This window comes from Protopterus annectens, chromosome 9.part0 (genome assembly GCF_019279795.1).
Source record: "Protopterus annectens isolate FY-2018-M chromosome 9.part0, PAN1.0, whole genome shotgun sequence".
Lineage (NCBI taxonomy): Eukaryota > Metazoa > Chordata > Ceratodontiformes > Protopteridae > Protopterus > Protopterus annectens.
In genome coordinates this window covers 220,038,084-220,057,760 of record NC_056743.1, presented here as the reverse complement: position 1 = coordinate 220,057,760, position 19,677 = coordinate 220,038,084, and the positions used below count along the sequence as shown (strand labels likewise).

At 38.5% G+C, this 19,677-nt stretch overlaps 1 protein-coding gene across 2 annotated transcripts in view; it reads left to right on the top strand.

Annotated features, from left to right (window-relative positions):
- Nucleotides 1–19,677, top strand: part of LOC122811144 (ethanolamine kinase 1-like) — a 1,165,171-nt gene that overhangs the window by 146,555 nt on the left and 998,939 nt on the right. The window contains exon 1 of one of the 2 annotated variants that reach the window (XM_044082779.1): nt 1,212–1,457. The exons of the other annotated variant lie outside the window; for it this stretch is intronic. Coding sequence (XP_043938714.1) covers nt 1,359–1,457 — 99 coding nt within the window. The 5' untranslated portion in view covers nt 1,212–1,358. Of the gene's footprint in view, nt 1–1,211; nt 1,458–19,677 lie in introns of those variants that run through there. 2 annotated transcript variants of the gene reach the window in all.

Genomic DNA, 19,677 nt, shown 5'->3' with positions numbered 1-19,677 from the left:
AATGGCTATGTCCCTGTTCCTCACCAGACTAATTCTTGTTCCTCATCTATACTATTGTAAGTCACACGTTTTATCCTCATAAAATTTGTATACCACAATTGAAGAAAGATGGCTTATCTGTGTTATTCTGCACTGTATATTGTTATTTAGACTTGTTATCAACTGTACCTCACTGATGCTTAATTCCTTTATGTGTGCCCAATGGGCCTAGTTTAAATATGTATCCTGAATTATCTGCTTGTCTGTTAACTTGCCTCATTGGAGCTTTTCTCCCCGGGCCTCCACTGAAAAGGGACATATATCCAGTTGGACTATCCCGGTCAACAAATGTAAAATAAAAAATAAATAAATAAATAATTATAATTATACAATTGACAGAAGTGGCTGATTAGCATACAAGAAGACTTTTACATGGATTGTTTCAACTTTATGTGAAAATTTGGGCAAGAGCTTGCAAGGTACTGTCTCTTTTGAGCTTTCTAGATAGGCTGTAACACAAAAAGCATGATCTGTCTAAACTAAAGCTATTTAAACCAGAAAGCACTACTACTACGACTGTTACTAGTGACCTTAGAATGCATTACAACTATAAATGTGTGCATGGACACAGAACTGTTCTTGGTATCAACAAGTGGTGTATTTCACAATGTAAAAAGTCTCACCTGTGCTTTTTCCCCTTAAAGAAAAAAAAAAAAACATCCGTTGGGATTGCAGTCTCAACCTTTTATTTTTTTTCTTATGTTTTCTTCTATTCATAATGGTTCCCAAAATGGCCTTACACAGAAAAAAAAAAACTGAAAACCTAAAAGTAAAGCAATTTTTCACTGAAACTACTTCTTATCACTAACTGTATAATATTATTTTCACCACACTTTTTCACTCACATTTGGAAACAAATAAGCACTAGATATGAAAGGACATAAGAAACCACAAATTTGTTCTGAACTGAAAATCATAGATGAGTGAGGAGAGCACTTATTGTGGGCTTGATAGTTCACACATGGCCTTAATGAGATGTGATGACCCGGTGGAAGTATAAAGTACATTTTATTCTTCTACTGTCTATGAACAAAGCAATAGCTTCACTGCATGTTTTAGTATTTTGGTGAGCCTAATTTTGACTTGTACAGTGCTTACTCTGCAAACTCTTTATTCTGTGCCTGTTTTCTAAATGATTTTCTTCTGTTTACCTCACTTAGTTTTGAAAACAAGAAAAATGTGCTAAATATGGATAATCGAATAGAAGATCCTTGTTATAATTCTGATGCCCATAACTATGAAGGGAACAAAGTGAAACTAAAGAACACTGTCAAAGTCAACAGGAGCTGTCTTCTTTAAAATTAATTTTTACTTCCAGTATGGGGGCTGCATCCCATCAACCCCTACTACTTATGTATACTAACTCTGAAGGTATCATAGCTCAGAGAAAGAGGAATAATCTAAGGCAGGTATTTCAGGTATAGTATAAACATTTCCCTATCTTTGTATATTCAGTCTAGCTATTTTGGTGCTCACAGCAATGATTCTTAGAATTAAGGACAGTTACCTTAAAATGGAAGCCAGTGGTGATATAAGTAAATAAATGTCCATCTTGAAAAAATCTCAAACCAGTGAGGCAGTTGGCAAAGTTCAGCATCCAAGCATGCATGCAAGTAATTGTACTCATGCAGGCACATATTATATAGAAGCATGGATTTTTGGTCATTTGGTATTCATATCTTAGGACACTACAAAGTCGGTCATGAGGTTTGATATGGTTATCCATTTATACCAGTCACTTGTCTGCAGCTCTGGCGCTCTAATTTTCCATAATTATTAACTTATTTTGAAAGTTTGTACCAGATTTCAAATACTCTTTCATTGAATCATTGTGACATTCTTTATTTATTATATTTACCTGACACAAGTCACAGTTCAGAGATTTGGATTAAAGACATATATTTTTGTAAGCTTCATATATTTCTGGAGAAAAAAAACCTCCTGTTTAGCATCAAAGATTGTGAAAAACATCATCTCAGAGGCATCTGTAAGATAATACTCAAGTCACTGCTTTAAACTCTCAGTAATTTTAATTATAAAATTATTTTACTCTGTGTTTTTGCATTGATCAAACCCTATTACTTGATGTCACAGCTCCATTACAACGTTTTATCCTGTATTTGCATGTGATATTGGTCCAGACCATGGCTGAAAAGGATTCACTCTTGGTCATTGCACTTATTTCATTAACAAACACACAGTGAGTTAACAAATAAAGCTTAATATAGTTTATGAAGCTTTCACTCTGTTGTGTAAGAGTATTATTTTTCACTTACAGTTAAGACAGATAATACACACAAATCTCATAAACCTATGCTAAAGAAATGTTTTCTTTATAGATTAAAATATAACCGCATTCAGTTTTACATGCATTTATTTACTTACTACATTGATGTAGACAAGTCTTCATGATTTGTTATGTTTCATGTAATGCAGGGCTGTGTTAAGCATTGCTAACAAAGGATTTGCTGTAAAACCTAATATAAGATTAGGTTTCACTTAAATGTAGTTTGTTAGACGTAAATACAATTTTAATGCAATTTCAGTATAAATTAATAACCTTCAATCAAGAATACTGATAAGAATAAAATGTGCTAACAGAATGTGCAGTACATTGAGTACAAACATATCTTGTTTAGATGTACGAGGCTTGGGATGCCAGGTTAAAGGAGGCATGTAGAACTTGTAGGAAATTTAAAGGGTTTTGCTATTATTAGGAGAGATACTTCTTACAGAAGTAACTAAGTTAGTTTGGACTGATATACAGAAAGTCATAGTAGTACAGTCTACATAAGTTCAGTACAGATACTCGAGAATGAGTGCAGAAGGATTAATTCTGAGTACGGTATTTATGGACAGCATAGTTAGTGCAGAGGCCTATAGTCATTTTCATCATCATCTTCTTTTGGCTTTTCCCTTTAGGGGTAGCCACAGCAGATTATCTGTTTCCATTTCTTCCTGTCCTCTGCATCTTGCTCTGTCACACCAACCATCTGCATGTCCTGTCTGACCACATCCATAAACCTTATCTTAGGCCTTCCTCTTTTCCTGTTATCTGGCAGCTTCATCCTTAGCATCCTTTTCCCAGTATACTCAGCATCCCTCCTCAGCACATGTCCAAACCAACATAATCTTAACTCTCTATCTTTGTCTCCAAACCTTCCAACCTGGGTTGACCCTCTAATATACTTATTCCTGATCCTGTCCACCCTCGTCACACCCAGTGCAAATCTTAACATCTTCAACTCTGTCACATCCAGCTCTAACTCCTGCCTTTTTGTCAATGCCACTGTCTCCAACCCATATAACATAGCTGGTCTCACTACCCTCTTGTAGACCTTCCCTTTCACTCTTACCGGTACTCGTCTGTCACAAGACACTGTTCTCCACCCACTCCATCCTGCCTGTACTCTCTTCTTCACCTCTCTTCCACACTCACCATTACTCTGAACTATTGATCCCAAGTATTTAAACTCATCCACCTTCACCACCTCTACTCCTTGCATCCTCACCATTCCTCTATTCTCCCTCTCATTTACACACATATATTCTGTCTTAGTCCTGCTGACCTTCATCCCTCTTCTCTCTAGAGCATATTTCCATCTCTCCAGGGTCTCCTCCACCTGTTCCCTACTCTCAGTACAGATCACAATGTCATCTGCAAACATCATAGTCCATGGGGCCTCCTGTCTGATCTCATCTGTCAACCTGTCCATCACCATTGCAAATAAGAAAGGGCTCAGAGCTGATCTTTGATGTAATCCCAGCTCCACCTTAAATGCATCCATCACTCCCACAGCAGACCTCACCGCTGTCACACTACCCTTGTACATATCCTGTACCACTCTTACATAGTTCTCTGACACTCCCGACTTCCTCATACAATACCACAACTCATCTCTAGGCTCCCTGTCATATGCTTTCTCTAAGTCTACAAAAACACAATGCAACTCCTTCTGACCTTCTCTGTACTTCTCCATCAACACTCTCAGAGCAAACATCGCATCTGTAGTGCTTTTTCCCGGCATGAAACCATACTGCTGATCACTAATCATCATGTCCCTTCTTAACCTAGCTCCCACTACTCTTTCCTGTAACTTCATGCTGTGACTGATCTAGTTCAATCCCTCTGTAGTTTCTACAGCTCTGCACATCACCCTTATTCTTAAAAATGAGTACCAAAACACTTTTTCTCCATTCCTCAGGCTTCCTATCACTTTCCAAGATTTTCTTAAACAATCTGGTTAAAAACTCCACTGCCATTTCACCTAAACACCTCCATGCTTCCACAGGTATGTCATCTGGGCCAACAGCCTTTCCATTCTTCATCCTCTTCATAGCTATCCTTACTTCCTCCTTGCTAATCCATTGCACTTCATGATTCACTATCTGCACATCATCCAACCTTCTCTCTCTCTCATTCTCATCATTCATCAACCCCTCAAAGTACTCTTTCCATCTCCTCAACACACTCTCCTCACTTGTGAGTATGTTTCCCTCATTATCCTTTATCACCTTTACCTGCTGCACATCTTTCCTAGCTCAGTCCCTCTGTCTAGCCAATCGGTACAGGTCCTTTTCTCCCTCCTTAGTGTCCAACCTTTCATACAACTCTCCATATGCCTTATCCTTAGCCTTTGCCACCTCTCTCTTTGCCATGCACCTCATCTCCTTATACTCCTGTCTACTTTCTTCATCTGTCTGACAATCCCACTTCTTCTTTGCCAACCTCTTTCTCTGTATACTCTCCTGTACTTCCTCATTCCACCACCATGTCTCCTTGTCATCCTTCCTCTGTCCAGATGTCATACCAAGCACCTTTCTAGCCATCTCCCTTACTAGCTCTGCTGTAGTTGCCCCGCTATTTGGTAACTCTTCACTGCCACCCAGTGCCTGTCTTAACTCATCCCTGAACTCCACCTCATAATTACCCTTTTTCAATTTCCAACATTTGATCCTTGGTACTGCCCTCACACTCCTCCTCCTCTTCTTGATCACCAACGTCATCCTACAAACCACCATCCTATGCTGCCTAACTATACTTTCCCTGGTCACCACTTTACATCTCCAATCTCCTTCAAACTGGCCCTCCTATATAAGATATAATCTACCTGTGTGCATCTTCCTCCACTCTTGTATGTCACCCTATGCTCCTCCCTCTTATTAAGATACGTATTCACCACAGTCATGTCCATCCTTTTCGCAAAATCCACTACCATCTGACCTTCTGCATTCCTTTGTTTAACACCATACCTACCCATCACTTTCTCAACCCCTCTGTTCCCTTCACCAACATGCCCATTGAAATCTGCTCCAGTCACCACTCTCTCGCAGTCAACACCACTTCATCCAACTCACTCCAAAATTTTTCTTTCTCATCCATAGCACACCCAACTTGTGGAGCATATGCACTAACAACATTCATCATTACACCATCAATTTCCAGCTTCATAAACATCACTCTATCCGACACTCTTTTCACCTCCCAAACACTCTTAGCATACTGTTCCTTCAGGATAACTCCTACGCCAATTCTCCTCCCATCCACACCATGATAAAACAATTTGAACCCACCTCCGATACACCTAGCCTTACTCTCCTTCCATCTGGTCTGTTGCACACACAATATACCAACCTTCCTTCTGTCCATCATATTGCCCAGCTCTCTCCCTATACCAGTCAAACTGCCAACATTCAAAGTTCTGACCCTCACAACCACAGTCCTAGCCTTTCTCCTCTCTTCCTGCCTTCGGCCATGCCTTCCACCTCCTCTCCTCCTTCGGCCAACAGTAGCCCAATTTCCGCCAGCACCCTGTTGGCTAACAGTACTGGTGGCGTTCGTTGTTAACCCGGGCCTTGACCGATCTAGTATGTAAATATTTACTGCTGTCTGCATGAATAATTTGGCGAAGTTTTACGCTGGATGCCCATCCTGACGCATGCCCATCCTGACGCATCCCTCCCCATTTATCCGGGCATGGGACCGGCACCAAGAAATGCACTGGCTTGTGCATCCCCAGTGGCTGGGTTCAGACATTTTAATTCAGTCTGTTTCATTTTATCGGAGACAGTAAGATTTGAATCGGATATTGTTGACATCTACCTCCGCTGTACGCTGCCTGCTACTACATAATAAATGAAACACTGGCACATAAATGAGCTACTGGCACTTTTTCAGCACAGTTCTGGGTAATTAAAAGAGAGACATTTATTCCAGTCATTCCAGCGTCATTCCAGTATCATATAGTCCTTTCAATTTTTACACCTATATGACGTTCATGATTAAAACATAATCCATTGTGCAGTAGTGTAGCATAATAAAAGGCCATTTTCCACTAATACCAATAAATTCCTAGGTTGAAGAATGAAAGTTTATGCATAACTTTAAGACACTTTACCTGTAATTCATAAAATTAATTCATTATACACCTCCTTTGCAAACTGCAATTTTACTATAGCTTAATCTTTCCTCTGCAGTGTTGTGGCCTAGAGGTACAAGGACAGATGATACAGCTGAGTTTATGAGGTTGCTTTGATACTAAAACAGAAACAGAGGGCATGATGGGTCTCCTATTGCAGCATATGAAACCAATGAATTTTTAATCTGATAGGAGATTGGCCAGTATCATACTGAGACCACACCCACATGTTATACACCATAAAATGTGGACATGCAATGGTGCAACTGTTGTTTCCCCACTCTTCCTTTTATAGGAGCACAGCATGATTAGCTCCACAGAGTGATAGTTTTAGTTATTTATTCAGCTTGTTTGCTGGGGTAGTACATTGATCACAGCAGACCATGCTACTACACTGTAGAACCTAGAATAGTGAAAAAGATAAATAGGGTATAACATTTTTATTTTGTATAATGCTGTAGAGCAAGCCTTGCAACTTTATATATTTGTGTGCATATGTGTGTGTTTCTACACAAACATATATATGCGTATATAAATATATATATATATATATATATATATATATATATATATATGTATGCGTGTGTGTGTGTGTGTATGTATGCATAACAAATTCACTTATATATGTCCCACAAACAGGTGTATGCATTCAAACAAAATTGCCTGAAGACAGACTGAAGATCTAAACACCAAAAGAATTCAACGATATTACATTTTGTATAAATCCATGGCTTTATGTATAGAAATGTCAATCCCAAAACCAGACACTAATAACATTTGGTGGAAAACAAGTCTGCCTTTGGGCTTGCTATTTCAATACATAACACTGTGAATTCCTACAAAATATAATAGTTGTATTGATGTGTATGTGTGCAACACTATATCAAACACATCCACATTGGCAACATAATTGGTCCAAACTTTAAATTGACCTATGCTTATATCTAAAGGTAAAATAATTTACTACTGAGATAATCAAAACACAGGTAGTAAGCAGAACATGTCAGATCATACCAACTGCAAGAATATATTCAAACATCCCATCCAAAAAAAACCCACTGAAACCAGCATTATTTGTAGGTGGAGCCCTCCATGTACCTCTTTTTAGGAATTTCACCTCCGTACCCCTTAACCAAACCAGGACCGAAACACTAAAGGTGGAGGAGTGTTCATATTCACCAAGGATATTCACACCTCCAGGCTAGTTGCCCAAATCAATGCATCTGAATTTCTACAGGTGCAACTAACACTAGGTAAGACTGCAGTCCAAATTGTAGCTTGCTACAGATCCCCCACCATGCCCCAAGATTCTCACTACACCTTCCTAAGCATACTGGAAAATCTTAAGATACAACCAAACACCCTAATACTGGGTGATTTCAACTACCCTACCATTAATTGGGAAAACTGCTTGGGTACCAACACCTTTGCCAAATGCTTCTTGGAATTCATGTGTTTCCAGCGCTCTGGATCAACTAATCCATAATCCCACCAGGGGCTCAAATATCCCAAACTTGGTTGTTACCAACATGGGAGAGCAATGCTCCACACCAGTGGTCACCCCCTCACTGGTCAGGTCTGACCATAAGCTTATCATCCTTAATGTCCACATCCCACCCCCACCCCCCAGTAGGGAAACCTTCATAAAAACCTTCTCCAAAGCTAACTTCATGCTACCCAAATCAGAAGTGACAAACTTCATGACACCCATGAAGACAGGAACTGAAAGATTGACTACTGAATCCTACACAAAGGCACTGTATGAGCACATCCACTGGTGCATAAATTGTGCCATTCCAAATAGAACCAAGATGCTCTCCTCCAAAAAGAAAAGGAAGCCAATCTGGTGGTCCCCTGCCATAAACAAACTATACAACAGAAGGGAGAAACTGTTGCAGAAAAAAGGAAAATCCCATAATGCAAAATATTCCCTTACCAGCCTCAGTAAGAAGCTGAAATCCCTCATAAAATCCTCCAAAGCTAATTACGGAAATACAATTGCCAAAGATTCCAAGGACGGCCACAAGGCATTCTGTAGTTAGGTCAAGAATCTAAATGGCAATGCTCAGATCTGCTGTGAGCTACAACAGAATGGCATTAAATATACTGATCCCAAGGATATTGCCAATACCCTGGCAGATTGATTCAGTGCCAATGTCACCCCCCCCTCAACACTAAAGGGCCCATCTCAGTACCAAAAGATTGCCAAATTCTGATAATCATGGCCATACAGGTAGAAAACGCACACTCCAAAGCTAAGAATACAGCATCCATGGGACCAGATGACATCCCGGGCTGTGTACTACATGAACTACAGAATGAACTGGCACCTCACCTAAGTGTCATATTTAATCATAGCCCCACCTCAGGCTCTGTGCCCAATGAGTGGCGCACAGCTACAGTTATCCCACTCCACAAGGGTAGAGCCACCTTGGATCCCGGGAACTATTGTCCCATCAATCTGACGAGTCTGATCTGCAAAGCCATGGAACTTATAAACAAAGATATTGGCAACCTTCAGACACTGTACTTGACCCAGTTTGGTTTCATAAAGGGCTGATCTTGTCTCCTCAACCTGATTGACATCCTTGAATCAGTCTCCAGAGCTGTGGACGAGGACAAGGCGATCCACACAGCCTATCTGGACCTCGCCAAGCCCTTCAACACCGTCCCCCACTCTGCAATCATATATAAACATACTAAGCTGGGCATTAATCCCTGCATCACTCGATGGGTTGCCAGCTGGCTTACTGACAGAACTCACACTGTAAAAGTAATCAACTCAAATTCCAGCTCCAGACAAGTGACAAGTGGAGTACCTCAGGGTTCAGTCCTGGGACTGCTCTTGTTTGGCATCTAATTCTCTGACGTACAGGCCATTACTAAGGGACTCTGGCTAACAAAGTTCGCAGATGACTGCAAACTGGGAGCCATTATTGAATCCCCAAATGATGTGGATATTCTACAAAAGGGCCTTACAGAAACAGATGCTTGGTGCCAGAGCCATGGGCTCAAGCTCATTGCCAAGAAATGTATAGTTATCCCCTTTGGGAAAAAAACATGTACCCATGAATTACCACATAAGTAGCAATACAGTACACACCGAAAGTGTGATAAGGGACTAAAAGCCACAGGTGGACAGTGGTCTCGCCTTCGATAACCACATTGCCACAACAGTCAGGAAATCCTTCTATGTAGCACATCTCATCACTAAGGGCTTTTCATCCAGAAAAAAGGAGGTCATTGTCCCACTGTACTCATCACTCATTAAATCCATTATAGAATACAAGGCCCAGTTTGGTATGTACCTCACAAGACATCTGCAACAACTGGAAAGGCCACAGAAATACCTCACTAAAAGAATCACAAGCCTAAAGGAGATGCCCTATGCTGACCATCTAAAAAAAAATCCAGCTATACTCTTGTCGCATATCGCCTACTGAGAGGCGATCTCTGCTTAACATATAAGGCCATGTCAAACCCAGTGCTGTTGGACATGCTTCACTTAAAGAAATCCCAATCCCTCAGAGCCACAGATTATGGATTAGACTGCCCATACATGTCAAGCTGAGCACCTCTTTGGCCCTCTTCAAAAGGACCCTTGACGACTGGATGGGAGATAGCAAATTCACCCTGGGGATCTCATCAGTCGCCCAACTAAACAGGGGACCAGGGAAGTAAATATTCTGGGAAGAAATATCCAGAGAATTGTTATGGCTAGGCTTGAATAGGCCCTAGGGCTGATAGCCTATGAACCTGGATAACTCCACTATCATATAACTGCAGAGAAAGTGAAACAGAAACAATGTATAATGTATTGCCAGTTTGTTTTGTAAATGAAATAAAGCAAGCAAAACATAACATCAGGCCTTGGTCATCTACCTTAGACTAGCTCCCATGGTCAGCTAATCTGTAATTGACCAATCCTTGACAAATTGAACTAATATCCCATTGAGTCCATACTGTTGAAATTACATTCAATTTAAATGTAGTAACACTTATATCTGTGTATCTATAAATATATATATTTTATATATATATCTATATATCTATCTATATATATATATATATATATATATATATATATATATATATATATATATATATATATATACCTATATAAAATGTGTTTGTGTAAATGTTTATGCACATAATTGTAGAATGGTGGTGGCCAGTCCCTTTAAATGTGCTAGCTCAGAAGATCCAGACTGTACTGCAGTAATTGTCCCTTTAATCATACTAACATAGAAACAGTCAAGGGAGATACAATTAATGAAGGACAGCAGCACACAAGGATATTTACAGCCCATTTCCCTGATATACAGTGAATTTGTGAACTCTGTGTTTTGAAGATGGCCATGGGGCAGTCTAGGAGTTATACATACTAGAAAGAAGAATGAAGGCAATCCAGAGTATATTCCTGTCAAGCAAGAAGGATGAACCTTTTAGATGGGAAGTGAAACAGATTTCAGTAACTGTGTCATAGAAGAAGATACTTTTGTTTATCCTAGTCTCTGGGACTACACATAGAGCTACTTTGTTGCAAGATCACTGTAAGCACTGGTTATTTTGCTACCTACTGTATCAGAAACCTGGCTATAAGTGAATACCGCATAAGCATATGCAGTAATGTGTGTTACGTGCTTCAACTGTGAAAAGCACATACAGCAGGAACTTGAGAAGAGAGCTTATTTTGATTTCAGACTAAACTGTTTATCGTCAGCTTTATTTTTCTCTTTTCTGAAGTTTATTTTATTTTTTAATGATCATGAGTTTCCAACTAGAAAGTTGTCTCTGTTGATAACTTTTTCAGCTACAGAGAAAAAAGGTAATATCTGCAGTCTTTTTATACTATTTTCCTAAAAACTTCCTACATTTTTGAATTATACTGTCTCACTAATATCAGTCTGCAGTGTCAAACTGCACAAGGGGCAATTTCCATTAGGGAGCTGTTAATTATTTGGTGTAATACTGGCTCTGTGGTGAGATCATTTCTTGCACACACTGATTGAGAATGGTGGGTTCTGTCAGAAAAATGGAAATGATGTTTGGGGACTTAATAAAATCTACTTTAGCCATTCAGAAGAGGTGTGTAGCCTTTGACCAGTGTTCTTAACTTCTCATGGTCAGTCTTCAAAAAAAGAAGTATAGCTATGTGTTAACAATTAGTCAGCCTTCTTGAGAGACATGCTGCCATGTATCAGTATTTGTAGAACCTCAAGCAGTAGATATCTGCCCTAGGTAATTAACCATCTAAACCAAGAGACTTCCACAAGTCCAGTATAACCTTGAAAAACTCTGGACCCAGACGGTGATGTCAGGGCTTACGTAATTTCTTTTGAAAAATATGCAGCTTTGGAAAATTGGTCTTGGCTAGAATGGATCCGAATTCTACTAATCTGCATAATTAGTCATTCACTGAAAACTTACAAAGATATAGACAATTGTAATACAACTGAGTACAATAAACTGAAATAAGAGGTTTTATCACTAATGGGAGCTTCACTGGAAATACACCCATTCAGTCTCATAACTAAATAGTTTCAATTACGGACTGTTAGGATTATTAAAGGCAGATACATTACAAATTTTGAAATCGTGACTATAACCTCATAAAAATAATGTAAGTAAAAATTGGATATATATGCATTTAAGAGGCCACTCCTTAGTAATAGAAGAAAGTGAGCATTCCAGAGTGGCCCTGAATATTGTGAACAATTAACTATGTTGGTGAAATGCCAATTATGAAGTGTAGCTATATGTTGTAATCCAGACTTTCAAGCACAAAGGTCTATTAATAAAGATTTACATAAAATGCTTCTTTGGCTGTAACCTGTAAAATTGCCATTGTTTAAGCCAGTTTTATGCTCTATTAAAGGGCATTAAGCCTAGTACTTCACAAATGGCAAAAATACTATGACTGTAAGAAACTGTTAATACTTATCAGTAGTCTGTGACATGCATAAGATGCTAATAAGTTGTGATAATGCTGGATGGTAATCTATTAGAAGCACAGAATCTGTTATTGTAATTACATCAATGCTATTAAATTTTGAATTGTAGTAGTGGAGAAAGAGATACTAGGATTGATGGAATTGGGAAGCATGATTACAGTGGTAAAACCACAATGTATTTGCCAACATAAAACAAGCATGCAGACATTTGATGAAAGGTGTGTGTGGAGACAAAAGGGAATACATTGTAACACAAGTAAAAATGGACTTTATTGGGTATAATTGTTATATTATGTAGGCCTAGTGCTCAGTCTGTCTTATGGTATAGTGATTTTCATCAGTTTAAAGAAATACGGGGAGGGTGGTAGCCAGATATACTATTAGAATGTAAATAAAACAGGACAGGAATACACAAAACAAGTTTATTTTTGGCCTGGCTGGAAGGGTTAGATAAATCCAATACTGAATCTTGTCAGATACTCATGTTGAAGTACTGAAGGAACTCAGTATATGAACTGATAGGGAATGTATATTTTTCCCAAGGTCTCCAGCAGTAAAAATGAAAAAAGGTCAGTTTAGAGACCTGACATGGAAAGATCACTAGTTAGGAATACTTTCAAAGAGATGGGAATGGAAAGCATACCTCTCAACCTCTTAATACAAAAAATCTGTACAAAGCCTGACAAAATGGGGGTACAAATAGGGGCATATTTTAAATACTGCTCATAAACTTTTAGAAAGTTGCTAGAGTAACAGGATGTTTTGTGTTTTAGTATACATTTTCGGAAGGATCTAAAATCTGAAACTCAAATGTATGTCATTATTTAGTGACTGCAGTCCTGAGATCATCCCAGTGATTTGTCAGGAAAATAGAGGAACAGGCTAAAAATACGAGGCAAAAATCTGGATATTCTGTGGAAATCTGTACAGTTGAGAAGTATGACGGAAAGTGCCGAAAGGACAGAGAGGTCACATACAGAAAGACAAAGTGCCTGAGCAGTGTTTTAAGCTTCTTTCTGCTCTGCAGAGGAACTAAACAATCAAAAACAGAAGCCAAACATTATGAGAATGGAAAAAATCTACCCTGAGAAAGCAAAAGGCAAACAGCAGTCGTTGGGTGCAAGAACATTATTAATAAGTTGCCTTTTATAGGGAAGACCTAGAGAAAGGGAAAAACCTATACTTGTAATAGAAGATGTCACTACCTCTTGCTCTTCTTCACATCAGAATAGTGAAGACAATTCTGAGTTAGATGATTCCTAGATAAGTCATGTTAATTACAGGAAATATCTGATGGAAGGCAATCAAAATCTGTGTCCTCTCTACCCCATATCAAACCTTTGCTTACAGTTTGCTCATGGAATTGCCCATCATTATCATACTTCTGTCCCCACTCTTCTATCATTCTTCTATCTTTACAAATCTTTGTTGTACTTAAAAAAGCAAACTTGAGGTTTACTACAACAAAATAACCAAAGTTACATCCAACCTTACCCAAAACACACCACTGCATAACACTAAAAAATCTCACCTGGCTTGAATTCGCTAATTATCTAACACATACACAACTCATCACAACACTCAATACTGTACACAGCCCAGGAACTGCCTATCACTTCTTAATATAAATCAAAGCTATTTTTGCAGAAATCTGCAATCTAACAATAAAAAATACCTGCTTAACACCAGCAAAATCTAACAATAGTGCAGGTGACTCCCTATATTCAAATGATGTTGTTAAGCACTCGGACTCCCCTATCAGTTAAATTAAAACAACTTGGCAACACAGCTACCATCAAATACCTCCTAAACCAACATTTAAATTCATCAAGGCTATGCCCATGATCCCACCCCAATTGACCCTTCACCTATTGCCCTTTCTTACCCTACACAGCTTCTTGGTGTTGCGTCTCCCATGCCAATCAGCTAGTCTGACTTCTGTCCCCCTCTACCCATCCTTTTCTGCTATTTGTTTTTCATATTTTTCTCCTCTGCTTTTCAGTATTAATCACCCATTTCTCCTTTCTTTTAAAGTTTTTTCACCATCTTCCTTTTTTTGCACTCTCCACAAACTCCTGTCATCTTTTTTTGACTTGTCACTTGAAAAAGCCTTCTAAGGTTCAAATTATTTTAACCTCTTTGCATCAGGCTGGATTGAGTGCTAATCAAGCCCAGTGCAAAGTATGTATGGTAGAAGCCCACCATTTAGGATATATAGAAGGCTGATGGACTGTGAAATCACAGATTGAAAAAGTGTAAACAGTGAAAAATTGGCTGACATCAGCTATTACAAATAAAGTGTGTTTTTTTTTTACAAGCATGTATAGCTACTATTAAGATGTCTGTTCCAGTTTTGACAATATTGCATGTTTTCTGACAGGCGTAACTAAAGAAAAGGCTCCACTATATGTGAAGTGAGCAAATGCAATAGAATAAGATTTTTAGTCAGCTTAATAACATGCCATGATCAGAACCCATACTCATACCTGCTGAATTTTCAAAGAAATTCCTAGATTATGTGGATACCTTAGAAGAAGGCATACATGTTGATGTGTCTCAAGTCGAACACAGGAAGGAACATCACAGAAAACAGTTTTAAATTATGATACCTGTAGCTCCTGTCTCTGTTTCAGCACTTACTATATGTGCAGTAAGATCCCGTTCTTGTAAAGTCCGTACACAGGAAGGGAAACCAGTTTTACATTATGATACCTGTAGCTGCTGTCTCTGTTTCAGCACTTACTATATGTGCAGTAAGATCCCGTTCTTGTAAAGTCCGTACACAGGAAGGAACGTCACAGAAACCAGTTTTACATTATGATACCTGTAGCTGCTGTCTCTGTTTCAGCACTTACTATATGTGTAGTAAGATCCCGTTCTTGTAAAGTCCGTACACAGGAAGGAACATCACAGAAAACAGTTTTACATTATGATACCTGTAGCTGCTGTCTCTGTTTCAGCACTTACTATATGTGTAGTAAGATCCCGTTCTTGTAAAGTCCGTACACAGGAAGGAACATCACAGAAAACAGTTTTACATTATGATACCTGTAGCTGCTGTCTCTGTTTCAGCACTTACTATATGTGTAGTAAGATCCCGTTCTTGTAAAGTCCGTACACAGGAAGGAACGTCACAGAAACCAGTTTTACATTATGATACCTGTAGCTGCTGTCTCTGTTTCAGCACTTACTATATGTGTAGTAAGATCCTGTTCTTGTAAAGTCCGTACACAGGAAGGAACGTCACAGAAACCAGTTTTACATTATGATACCTGTAGCTGCTGTCTCTGTTTCAACACTTACTATATGTGTAGTAAGATCCTGTTCTTGTAAAGTCCGTACACAGGAAGGAACATCACAGAAACCAGTTTTAAATTATGATACCTGTAGCTCCTGTCTCTGTTTCAGCACTTACTATATGTGTAGTAAGATCCCGTTCTTGTAAAGTCCGTACACAGGAAGGAACATCACAGAAACCAGTTTTACATTATGATACATGTAGCTGCTGTCTCTGTTTCAGCACTTACTATATGTGTAGTAAGATCCTGTTCTTGTAAAGTCCGTACACAGGAAGGAACGTCACAGAAACCAGTTTTACATTATGATACCTGTAGCTGCTGTCTCTGTTTCAACACTTACTATATGTGTAGTAAGATCCTGTTCTTGTAAAGTCCGTACACAGAAAGGAACGTCACAGAAACCAGTTTTACATTATGATACCTGTAGCTGCTGTCTCTGTTTCAACACTTACTATATGTGTAGTAAGATCCCGTTCTTGTAAAGTCCATACACAGGAAGGAACGTCACAGAAACCAGTTTTACATTATGATACCTGTAGCTGCTGTCTCTGTTTCAGCACTTACTATATGTGTAGTAAGATCCTGTTCTTGTAAAGTCCGTACACAGGAAGGAACGTCACAGAAACCAGTTTTACATTATGATACCTGTAGCTGCTGTCTCTGTTTCAGCACTTACTATATGTGTAGTAAGATCCTGTTCTTGTAAAGTCCATGCTCCTGTGTTTGAATTATTCTCTTTCTCGGATGTGCACGTGATATAGTGGGTGCATGGGTGCAGCTCCCCAAAATGGGGGAAGGGAGGTTGCCTCCTTGCAAGAAAAAAAATTATAAGAGAATAGTAACTGATGAATGTAATTTTTCTCCTTCTGTTATGATTTTGTAATTCCATAACTTGCAAATATAGGTCTCAGAATGAAAATAGATATATGGGAACACTCCACCTGCTACATTAGAAGCTTAGTAATGGTGAGAAATACTACATGGATGCAATTAGTTTGTCTCTCAGAACCCAGAAATATCATCACATCAAGATAGCAGTTATCTTGATCACAGATTATGCCATTTTTCAATGGATATTCTGATACAAGGATGCCAACCCAAAGCTACTTTGGTAGACACTGACACACCAGGCGTTCAGCTTTAAGATTACGTATCAGTCAGGTCTCATCCAATTGAATTTGAATGAGCTTCCCATCTGCTGAGACTTAAAATCAATACCTCCAAGCTTGGGGGGGGGGTCATGTAGCATAGTGGTGGATGGTTCCCCTTGAGGATAATAATCCAGAAAAAAAAGAAGGTTCAACATTCAGGGACACAAATATAACTGAATCCAATTATCAAGATTTAGAGCAGATTTGTGACCTTGAGGAGAGAACTGGCCAGATGCACTGTTTTTTATATCATCTGCACTTGCCTTCCTTTTTTGAACTTTATTTATTATAAATATACATTTCAAAATGGAAAGCTAGCTGTAGTAATGAAGATCTCTAATTTGGTACATATAATACCTTGAACTGTAGTATTAGGGACACGTCATAAATCAGCTTTTCTAATTATGTAGTACAATATATTTAAGTTTTAATACAAATGTCCTCACATATTACATTTATGTATTTTTCAAGTGTTTCCATTCAGTTTACAGATGTGTTCATAACTGGATACATTTTTATTGCATAGGGCTTTACTAGTTTGCATGCATTTCTATGAATGAGTTGTCTTATAAGTGATTTTCTGTTTTAGGTGTGAGATCAATTTTGATATATATAGATATGTGAGAGTTGTGTGTCTGTATATATGTGTGTGTGTGTATGTATATAAATATATATATATATATATATATATATATATATATATATACACATATAGATATGTATATGGATCTAGGACACTTGCTCGAAAAAGCAAGTGTCCAAATCCATATATACCGATCACAGTTTAATGAAAGCGCTTTAATCGAAAAAGCGCTTCCATTAAACTGTGAAAAAAACAAAAACAAAACCACTAATCAAATGTTTTTGCAGGGGGGCTTCGCCCCCTGCACCCCCCACACCCCACCTACTTAAATATTTTCACTCCAAGGTTGCACTACAGTGGAGTAATGGAATATTCCCTTACTCACACCGCAGTGCGACCAGCACACCACTCACACATACTTGAAATTGTTGCTTCGGTGAACAGCAATTTCGGGTATGTGTGAGCGTGAATTTGACTTTAGGTGAAAGTTAAATTCACAGAAGTGTCCGGGTTCCATATATTTTGATATATATATATATATATGTATATATATATATATATATATATCTATAAGCTATGTATATCTATACACACATAAACACTTATATCTATATATATATATATATATATATATATATATATATATATATATATATATATATATATATATTTATGGATTTAATTTATATTGTCAAAAAAACACTTATGCTGAACTGGCATGTTCTCAAATACCTGGAACATCACAATTTCACTCAGGGAAATAACCACTGGGCCAGGTGAATCTTGCACTTTTCTCCAGTACAGTGTGATCTCGGAGTTTGGTATATTTAGTTAGGGGGTGTGGGGGGTGCAGACACCCACATTTGGGGTGTGGGGGTCGAAGCCCCTCACATGGGTGTTTTTTTTTGCTTTGAGAAAAAGAACCTATCCTATTTCGTTTTAGGTTGGACTTACCGATCCCGTGGTCAATAATTATAAATTACCATTAATTAGAATAACTAGGATCATACCATAGATAATTTGAGGGGATCTGTGCATGGGATAAAGAATTTAAAAGCGGCCTTTGTCCATTAGTACCACAGGGAGCAGTCGTGGGGTACATTTTCTGTTTTTCATTCATAGATGTAAGTTGTGCTTGAAATATGGACAAGGATGAACTTTGTTTTACTTGGGGAGAGAGAATCTATTGTACAACAATGGCGCCCCTTCGAACCATCCTGTTAATGCTGCAGAAGAGGGTTCGATCTCTAGCCTGAGCATTTCTGATGCCATTTGACTTGTGGATGTGCATTAAATCCAGCAGTAATGGGTCTGAGGATGCCTGGTATGCCATAAACAGGTCACCTCTTAGATATCTGTAGGATGCCAAGTATATTGTGTATGTTGTTCCATGAAGTTCGACTACTAGAAAAATTAGACACACCAGCAAAACACAGAACACCAAATGTACAGCATGCTGACCACAAGCTGGAATCTTGAAACACCCCACCACTCCAGATCCAGGAACAAGGACTTACATGGGTCTGGAAGGGAGGTAAAGTTATGCTTAGATATTGCTGTTCTTCGGTATTCCAACATTCAGTGTCCGCAGTTCTGACATGTTACGGTCGAGCTTTTAAACCTCGACCATATAATAGAGAATATATATATATATATATATATATATATATATATATATATATATATGGGTCTAGGACACATGCTCGACTAGCATATGTCCGAATCACAAAACATCGAACACACATACACGAAACAGCTTAACATCGAAAACCGCTTCTGTGTATGTGTAATTCAAAAAAAAAAATCTATGGTTCTGCAGGGAGGCTTTGCCACCCTGCACCCCCCACCCCCCTACTTTATTATTTTCACTCCAAGATCATACTACAGTGGGGAAAAGGGAATTTTCCCTTACCCGCACTGTAGTCCGATCTACGAAACAGGCACACATAAATAGAAGCGCTTGTCGATGTTAAGCTCTTTCGTGCATGTGTGTTCAATGTTTTGTGATTCGGACATATGCTAGTCGAGCATGTGTCCAGATCCCGTATATATATATATATATATATATATATATATATATATATATATATATATAGATAGATACACACACACACACATATATATTTTTTTTAATGATAGCTAACAAGACCAGTTGTCATAATGATTGTGGTCTTCACATCCCATGCACAAGGTATAAGGTTCATTCCTGACCTCCAGCCAATGCATGTTTGG